Source organism: Saprolegnia parasitica (assembly GCF_000151545.1).
Source record: "Saprolegnia parasitica CBS 223.65 unplaced genomic scaffold supercont2.328, whole genome shotgun sequence".
Classification (NCBI taxonomy): domain Eukaryota; phylum Oomycota; class Saprolegniomycetes; order Saprolegniales; family Saprolegniaceae; genus Saprolegnia; species Saprolegnia parasitica.
This window is the reverse complement of record NW_012156722.1, coordinates 1,289-9,271: the sequence shown is the minus strand read 5'-3', so window position 1 is coordinate 9,271 and position 7,983 is coordinate 1,289. Positions and strand designations below refer to the sequence as shown.

Here is a 7,983-nt window from a genome sequence, read left to right as displayed (position 1 = left end):
CGGTACATGAGGACGCAGCGATCTTTGCAAGCGCTTACCTAGTGAACCAATGTCCTAAATGACAGGGATGCGTGACGGAAGAAAGACCTGGGCCACACGAGTTTCACCGTCCACAGTCGACATAACGCCTGCTTGCGACCGCCCTGCCGTGCTACACGATGCTGTGCAACCGAGGCGCTGGAGAGTAAACAGCAGAATGGGCGACGCTCAAGGTTACTCCTATCATCTTGTAAAAGCTCTCCGTTTTTCCTTTGTCGTGCTCGCTTTTACACTTGTTTTTACACGATTGAACGTTTTCGCGGACATGTGACCTTCTCCGGACGTCATTACAATCGAGTGTTTTTCAGATTGTGCGACCTCGGACATACGATACCACATCAATATCATCACACACGTTGTGATAATACATCACCGTGAGTGCGGAAGTCGAGCATTGTGACTCACAATGCTCGACTATGCAATTACGACGCCCAGATGCATCGCATCCTGTCGAGCGATTGTATGCGATGCATCTGGGCGTCGTAATTGCATGAATGTCGCTTTGAATCATATTTTCCATCCAGTGGTAGGGCGATCGATCGTCGCTACAAGTGTAAAAGACAGAGACAACGGCTTCCCAACCGCGGTCATTCTTTTTTAACGTTTTAAGAGCGCTTTGTATATGTGGTGGAGGATTGCGCGCGCTGTACGACTGCAGCATCGTCGTAGCGTGGCCTGCTCTCCTCCCCAAAGTGTCTTCTATAATTGTGCCAACTTTGGGCGATTTCATTTCAAACGTGATGTGGTCGACGAGTGGCGTCCGCATCGTGGTGTGGTGCCTCTAAGATGGCACTACGATCTTAGTTTGTAGTGCATCTTGGATCACGTCTCGCTGCCACTCTACACCTCGCTCGTCGACGCGACCTCGCATTCTGTGGTCACCAAAGCGCCCTCTACAAATGTGCCAAATCTTGGTGAGTTCATTCTCAAATGCAATGTGGTCGACCTGGCGTTGGTTTGGATGGAATCGCCACGAGAAAGACTGAAAATGTACGAAATTGTGCAGTGTACGACGCTTGGTGTGAGGGAGACTCTCGATTCCGGTGACAACGACGGCAATCTCAAACAAATAGTACGCGATCTTCCATCAAGCCGACGCCGTCGACAATACCGTCCAAGAGCAGCACAATATAAATAGTGTTGCGCAGCTGGGACTTGACGACGCGGTGCGCGTCCGAGTCGAGGCGCGTCGCTGCGGCCGTCGCCGCATCCCGTAGCTTCGCGACCACTCGTCACTGGCTTGCAGAAGCGCGCGCGCTGGTTGTTGTATAGAAGCCACCATACGGCGCAAGACGCGTGAATTGCGACGATGACGTCGGACGCCGCCGCGAGCACCGCCTGCCACTGGACGAGTGCGTTTTTGCTCCAGGGTGTACACGACATGGAACGCACCCAGCACGTCGTCACATGCAGTACGACGGGCGTTGCCAAAAGGTTGCCTAGATGGCATGTAATTGGGTGCTGCTGCCGAGCTCGGCGTGGCTGTCGTCGACGCTGGCGATGTTGCCAAGACTTCGACGAATCCGACAGCGGTGCTGCGGTGACCGGTTCGAGAATTGCTGCAAGAACACTAGTGATTGGCTCCAAAGCGAAATGTTTGCCGATCTGATTGGCCACAAATCTAGAGCCCTGTCGCTCTGATTGGCTGAAACGCTTTCGCCTGGCACGGAAATGAGGGAGACCGACGAGGAAGGCTGCATTGCGACCGAGCGATACCTCGTGATGGCGTGTGCATAAAGACTGTTGATAGATTTTCCTCGAGCACAATGCAGCAGTGTCAGTGATGCCTGAGGCGCCTCGGCATCGTCTTTCTGGCGTCGCATGTCGTTCCTATTGGCGTTCGCCAATTACAACCATAAATAACCATATTTTGGTGTTCCCAGGCCCTCAGGCCCGCCGCGCCGGCGGATCGACCAGAATTAAGTTTAAAAATGAAATCACCCATACTTACCAGAGCGCTAGACCACACTTAGGGGAGTCCAAAATGCTATGTGGCGTCGCCGTGCGAGCTCTGTAGCGAGAGCAAATGACAGCGGAAACAAATTTTTGGTATAGTGTGTTTTTTCGCTATACCGAAATACTGTATCATGATACGAGGCCTCATCACGCAGCGGTGTCACGCGCACTGTGCCTCCCTCAGCCACACGCAACACGCTCTCTCACATAAACCAAAAGGGACAGCGTCCTTAGTTTCCGCGACTTCAACGCATTTTCAATTGAAATTGCACGTCGAATTTCGTGAAAACCGACGCTCGGCAGTTTGAGTTTGGTGTGAGTGCCCAAGCAACGATGGCGCCCAACAAACTGGTAGCAGACCAGGTCGAGATCCATTACCAACTGTGGCAGCCATTTTTACGGTTCTTGGAGCTCTTGAACCCCGCGATGTCACGTGAGGTATTTGAGCACTTCTACCACCACCTCGTAAAATGGAAAATGGATTTGCGCGTGATTGCGCTACGTGCAGCGTCGGAAATGACATTGACGTCATTCAACAAGTGTGTGGAGGTGTATACCTGGCTGCTTCGTGGCGCTGGCGTGTCTGTGGGCTGCTACTCGTCGTTGTGCTGAATGGTTCTCACACTATTTAAGAAGAGGGCTTGTGATTGGCTAGAAAGAATCAAGAATTCAGCCAATAAAACATCCATGCCAGATCGAGTTTCAAACGAGCCGAATCCGCAAGCACAAGAAGTGGTGTGGACGCGCGCGAACATATCGGTTTCCAAGAAAAGGTCGAGTCTCGTGGAGAAATCGCTGCTGTTGTCGGTGCGGTGGCGCGCCGGCGCGGGCTCGGGTTCCTCGGCAAAGACGAGCGCCACGTCAACGCAGTTGGACGCCAATAGATGCTCTACGAACCTTCACCTACGATACCAGAACGAGCGCCCACGCGACGCAGACGCGCGAGAAATCTAGAGCAAACGGAATCTGCTACTGCATGAGATACGAACACGAAGCAAGGACCTCGCCGACGAACGCCTCAACAAGATTGCCGCCGCCCTGCTCCGACAGCACAAGCGCACCGTGGTGCACGACCGCGCCGGCCGTAACATCGTCAGCACCAAAGCCGCACTCAGCAAGATCACCAGTTACTTTCAGAAGACCAGCAACGATGCAACACGTCCAGCGCTCAAAGCCAGCACAGAAGGTCGGCCACTCCAAGATCCCGTCGCGGTCTCCGAAGTAGAATACGCGATGAAGCGTCTACGCAACGGCCGGTCGAGCGGGCCTGACAACGTCTCGACGTTGGACATAACGTTATCGTTGTCCGTGGTCTAGCACCGCGCGTGGTGACCATACGTTATTGTATAACAGCGTTTTGTGTGTTAAAAAGCACAGAATATACAAAAAGTGTACATTGGCAACTTGATCATGTGCTACTAGTACGTAATACTGTAGTATATATCTGCGGCTTCAAGAGGGGCTTCTCCGTGGCACATGCCATGTTCAGGGACGCACAGATCCAGGAGACCCAAGAAGATGACTCAAGAGCCTAGAATAAAAGCTCTCGACGGCCACAGATTCGTTAGACATATGGTGCTTTATGTAAACGCACTGGGTCGGTGGCAACGCTAGGTAGCAAGACGAGGGTGAGGAGTGCGGCGCTGCTACAACTTGACGCCAAGTGTTCGTCGTAATGACAACTTGCTGAAGCTACGTCTTGCGCTCGTCCAGCGAGAGTCGTTTGTCGTGTTCGGTTTGATCTCTCTGCTGCTTCAGCGCAATCGCCTTCTCGAGCTCGTACTGCTGTGCGAAGAGCCCGACCGTTAAAAATGTTTCCACCATACAACGGACTAGTCACGCTCCATCTGAAGCTCACTGCCGCCACAGACCGGTTTGCCCACGCTGCCAAACTGACCCGTCCTTCAAAAACGACTGGTACGGTGGCTGGAGGGAACGTGCACTACCGCTGTGTGTAATACACTCCGCTATACAGGGTACGCACCAACTTTCAAGCTGCGCGCCGACACGCTAGTCACTTGCGGTCTGTAGGCCGTCCGAACCATCACGTTGTTTTTGTATAAGCATTTACACAGCGCTCAGGGCTACACGAGGTCTGGGATCCCGAGGCGAGCCGGTGTTGCCGCGAGACTAGCGAGCGTCTCATGCGTCACGTCGGGTCGAAACCGGACGGTGCAGCCATCGATGACTGCCGCGTGGCCTTTCGCATTCATGAGTGGGAACACAAATCCCCACTCGGTGAAGCCGACGACGTGCCAGGGACCGTAGACGAGGCTAAGAAGACCCTCGGACGCGAGGTTCATGGCCTCGCACTGCTGTGACTGTGGCCACTTGGCTTTGGTGATTTGGTATGCAATCTCGGGTGGAAGCCGCTCCGTGGACGCGATCAAAACGTCTTCGATCGTCTTGCACTCGCGCGGGGCATGTCGCCAGGCGCTGCGATGTGGCGAGAGGAAATAAGTCATGATCGAGCTCGTGTGCGTCACCGCTTGCCAGAGACAGCCGAGGCCGATGGTCGTCGCCGACGAAATGGCCGTAAAGTAGCCAAACAGCTGAATGTAGAGCGCAAAGCTATCGATTTGGTTCGCGTATGCGTTCCGGATAGTGCTCACGTAGTGGCGAACGATAACGCCGTTCCAGCGGTAGCCATGGAAGAGCGTCATGCCCTGCGTCGTGACGTACGTCGGGAGGTAGACCCAGACAACCGGTGCACCGAGGAGGAAGAGGTCTTCCGAGAGAGCAAACGCAAAGCGTGGTCCGACCGTCCACTCGATGAGCCGCGAGACGACGAGGAGGAGCAACGCGCTGGGCCAGATGATGCGTGTGATGGACATGTACGTCAAGATGATCGAGGAATACGAGCTCGAGACCGTGTAAATGGCGTGCTGGCAGTTCGACACAATGTCCTCCGTGCTCAGCAATGCCTCGAGCGACAAGATAGCAAGGATCGGGAGACTGCGCCGCTCGCGCTTGTGCAAAACGAGGCCCATGTGGCGCGCTGCGGCCCACGACCAGAAGGGCTGGCCCTGCCGCTTGTAGACGAGCCAGATCGGATAGTAGATGGACGAGATCCGGTACATGGTCACAAGCAGCAGCAAACTGCAACGAGAGATGTCTCTGTACATGGGGCCAATCTGAGTCACGGCACCTTCAAACCACGAAAACGCCGCTAGGACGTAGGTGCCGTCGACGCTGCGCGTCACCACGGTCGATTTGGCCGCGCTCGACGTCCGCGCCGTCCACGCACCGACCGTGTTACCGTACCACGCCGTCGTTGTCGTGTGGCCGGCAGTGCCGCCGACGTAAAAGTCACCCGCACACCCGAGGAGGTCTTCCAGACTGAACACGGGTGTCAAGTAGTCGAGGCGCAGGCTCGAGAAGACGGGGGCTGACGCGTTCGAGACGTTGGCCACCAGCACCTCTTGGATGCCAGTGTGGAGGTTGCGTATGAAGTAGCCGCCAAACTCCTTGCACCACTTGGTCGTCGACGTCTTGCTCACGCGGTAGTTGATGACGCGCCCACTCCCCGTCGTGTACGAGTCGCACGGAAACGCGTCGCCTTCGCCAAGCGTGGCGAGGCAGCTGCGATCGGCGGACGCGGTCTGCAGCGACCACTGGCTCGTTGCAAACATATCACTGGGCAGGTCGAGCCGGTGTCCGTTGGGAGCGTGCAGTTGCCAAAGAAGCTGCCAATGTGCTGCGTGTCGCTCTTATCGACTGGGTAGTACGACCGACATGTGGCACCGGCGAGCGACCCCGTGCCGTACACTGGTAGCTCGTAGTAGCAGTCGAGGAACGACCTATGGGGGTCGCAAACGCGGGACGAGGCGTTGTTGAAGGTGTTGGAGACGACAATCGCCCACACGCTTTCGCGGTGGTTGCTCTCGGTGTAGAGATAGTAGCCGTACAGGGTCTTGATCGGGTCGAGGAGCGAGTTGATTGACAGAGTGATCCAAACGACGAGGCTTGCGAGATGGGTCAGCTTGTGCCGGCCTTTCGGAGCCTCTGGCACGAATGGTCCGACAGCCAACGCGACACTGCTCGGCCGGACACGGACGCTCTTGTTGCGGGCCCACGCGAAGCTCTCGTGCCGGTACCAGCTCACATTCATCGTGTCGGACCCGAGCGAACGACCTGGCTTTTCGGATGAAACCGCACGCTGCGACGCATTTTCGCGGATCAATCTACCACAACAGTTTCCACATTGACACTTGCAGGAATAATATCTGAATGCCCCAAAAGTAAATCCTGTTCCCCTGTTTCGCCTCTACTTGTAGTGGACGCCATTGGATATAACTGAGTAAGTGCGCTTAAAGGATTGAACGACCACGCAGCTGCACCTCGGGGAGCGTTCGAGGCCTCTCGGGCGACGGGAAGCTCTTGTTGACGAGGTGCGCGTCCGTAACGTCGCTCGGTCGTCGCGGCAGCTTCTCCAGCAACTTGGGTGGTGACTCTGGCGTCAATGTACACGCGATCGGAGGCTCGAGCGCCATCGATTTGCTGGAGGCTCCTTTGGTTGGCGACAGTTTACTGGGCGACACTTTGGCGGGGGAGGATTTCGAGGGGGACGACGACGGCGTCGTGACGACGGGGGGCAGCGCTAGAAGGGAATGAGGTGTTGTGCTCAAGCCACCTACTGCGTACTGGAAAACTTGGTGGGGTCAAGAGGCTCGACTTTGGCCTCGGACGCCATCGATGCCATTTTGAGCGGTGATGGACTCGTCCAATGACTCTCGACGAGGTGCTTGATCGGGGGAATCAACGACCGCGCGCGAAGCGACGGGGCTTGAACAATGGCCATGCCGGTCCGAGCATAGAGACCTTCGAGAAGAGTATTGGCATCGACGGGCAGCTCGGCCAGCTTCGTTCGCATGGCCTCCCGGCACACGCGCAGTAAGTTGACGAGGCGCTCGAGCGTCCGTAGCGTCGCGAGCGGCGCTTTCCGCAGCCGATCGACGTCGTGGAGGTCATTGCTATCGAGGAGGGGTGGGTTGAGGTGCTCGAGCCAGTCGAGCAGCAAGCCGGCAAAGATCGGCGTGGTCGAGTTCTGTGGCCAGTTGGGCTCCCCCAAGTTCATTTGGGCCTTGATCGGCAACAACGCGTCGCTAGAAACCACGTGGTCTGCCCAAGCGTCAGCGTTCTCGGCCACTTGGAGCAGCTGAAGATGCGGCAAAAGAGAGATCGAGTACGTGGTCGCGGGCAGGTGCCCTACATACGCGAGACCGAGCGCACACACGTCCTGCGCGGCCCACGCTTCGACCTGCGAGCAGAGATAGCGCACCTACGCCCAAGTTGCATCATTGTATTCTTGCATGCAGCTGCGTACGACGCGGGGTGGCAACACCATCGACGTCTCGGGCGGCGTCGGCTGAAACTGGAAGCGCTCGCGCTCGAGGATGGTCGCGAGCGAGAACCGGTTGTGGATTGTGGGTAGCGCAAACACTAGGTTGGACTTGCAGAAAATCAGATCTGGTTGCTGGTGCGTACCAAGCTTGGCTTGTCCAAGATACTCGTGAAAGCGTCCCACAAATGCCACTTGGCCATGGGTCTGGATCGAGCCCGGGCGGCCGCGTCGAACGATCGCGATGGCCTACATCGGACAAGGCTTAGCGCAGCTCCACAACCGATCGCAGGAGCGCACTTCGGCGGCTGAAATGCCGTGTTGAAAGATGAGCGTACACGCAATCGCGAGCCCCGTGCGTCCTACTGTGCGTCATGCCAAGGTTCCGGGAGTCGAAATACCGTAGCCAGCGTGGCAGTGCACAGCAACCTAACGGAGCTTGACGGTGGGTGAAAGATCCATTGTTTACCTTTTGCTGCGCCTGCGCCAAAACGGACGCCATGACCGTCGCAATGTCGAGCATCAGTGACAAGTTGGGTGACGTCATGTCTTCCCACCCAAAGTTGTAAAATTGAACTAGATCACAAGTGTATCACAAAATCAACGCGACTTGAAGCATCGTACTCTGGTGCGCCATGAGGTCCGCC

General features: G+C 56.2%; 2 protein-coding genes across 2 annotated transcripts; both read right to left on the bottom strand.

The window, feature by feature from the left end:
* Positions 1–4,043: 4,043 nt before the first annotated feature.
* SPRG_16591 (hypothetical protein) lies at positions 4,044–6,141 on the bottom strand. The gene is made up of 2 exons (XM_012355895.1): positions 5,633–6,141; positions 4,044–5,609 (listed from the first exon to the last, which is right to left on the bottom strand). The coding sequence occupies exons 1-2, from the start codon at positions 6,104–6,106 to the stop codon at positions 4,080–4,082; spliced, it is 2,004 nt and encodes a 667-aa protein (XP_012211285.1). The 5' UTR covers positions 6,107–6,141; the 3' UTR covers positions 4,044–4,079.
* Positions 6,142–6,628: 487 nt separating this feature from the next.
* Positions 6,629–7,973, bottom strand: SPRG_21775 (hypothetical protein; the record flags this gene model as incomplete). The annotated part of the gene is made up of 7 exons (XM_012355894.1): positions 6,629–7,276; positions 7,322–7,437; positions 7,483–7,585; positions 7,637–7,701; positions 7,738–7,765; positions 7,806–7,912; positions 7,961–7,973. 7 exons carry the CDS (start codon positions 7,971–7,973, stop codon positions 6,629–6,631), a joined length of 1,080 nt encoding a protein of 359 aa, XP_012211284.1.
* Between the last annotated feature and the right edge of the window lie 10 nt (positions 7,974–7,983).

What these genes read in the sequence shown, in the direction of transcription:
- SPRG_16591 (XM_012355895.1), bottom strand. Translation starts at nt 6,106, where the DNA reads ATGAATGTGAGCTGGTACCGGCACGAGAGCTTCGCGTGGGCCCGCAAC.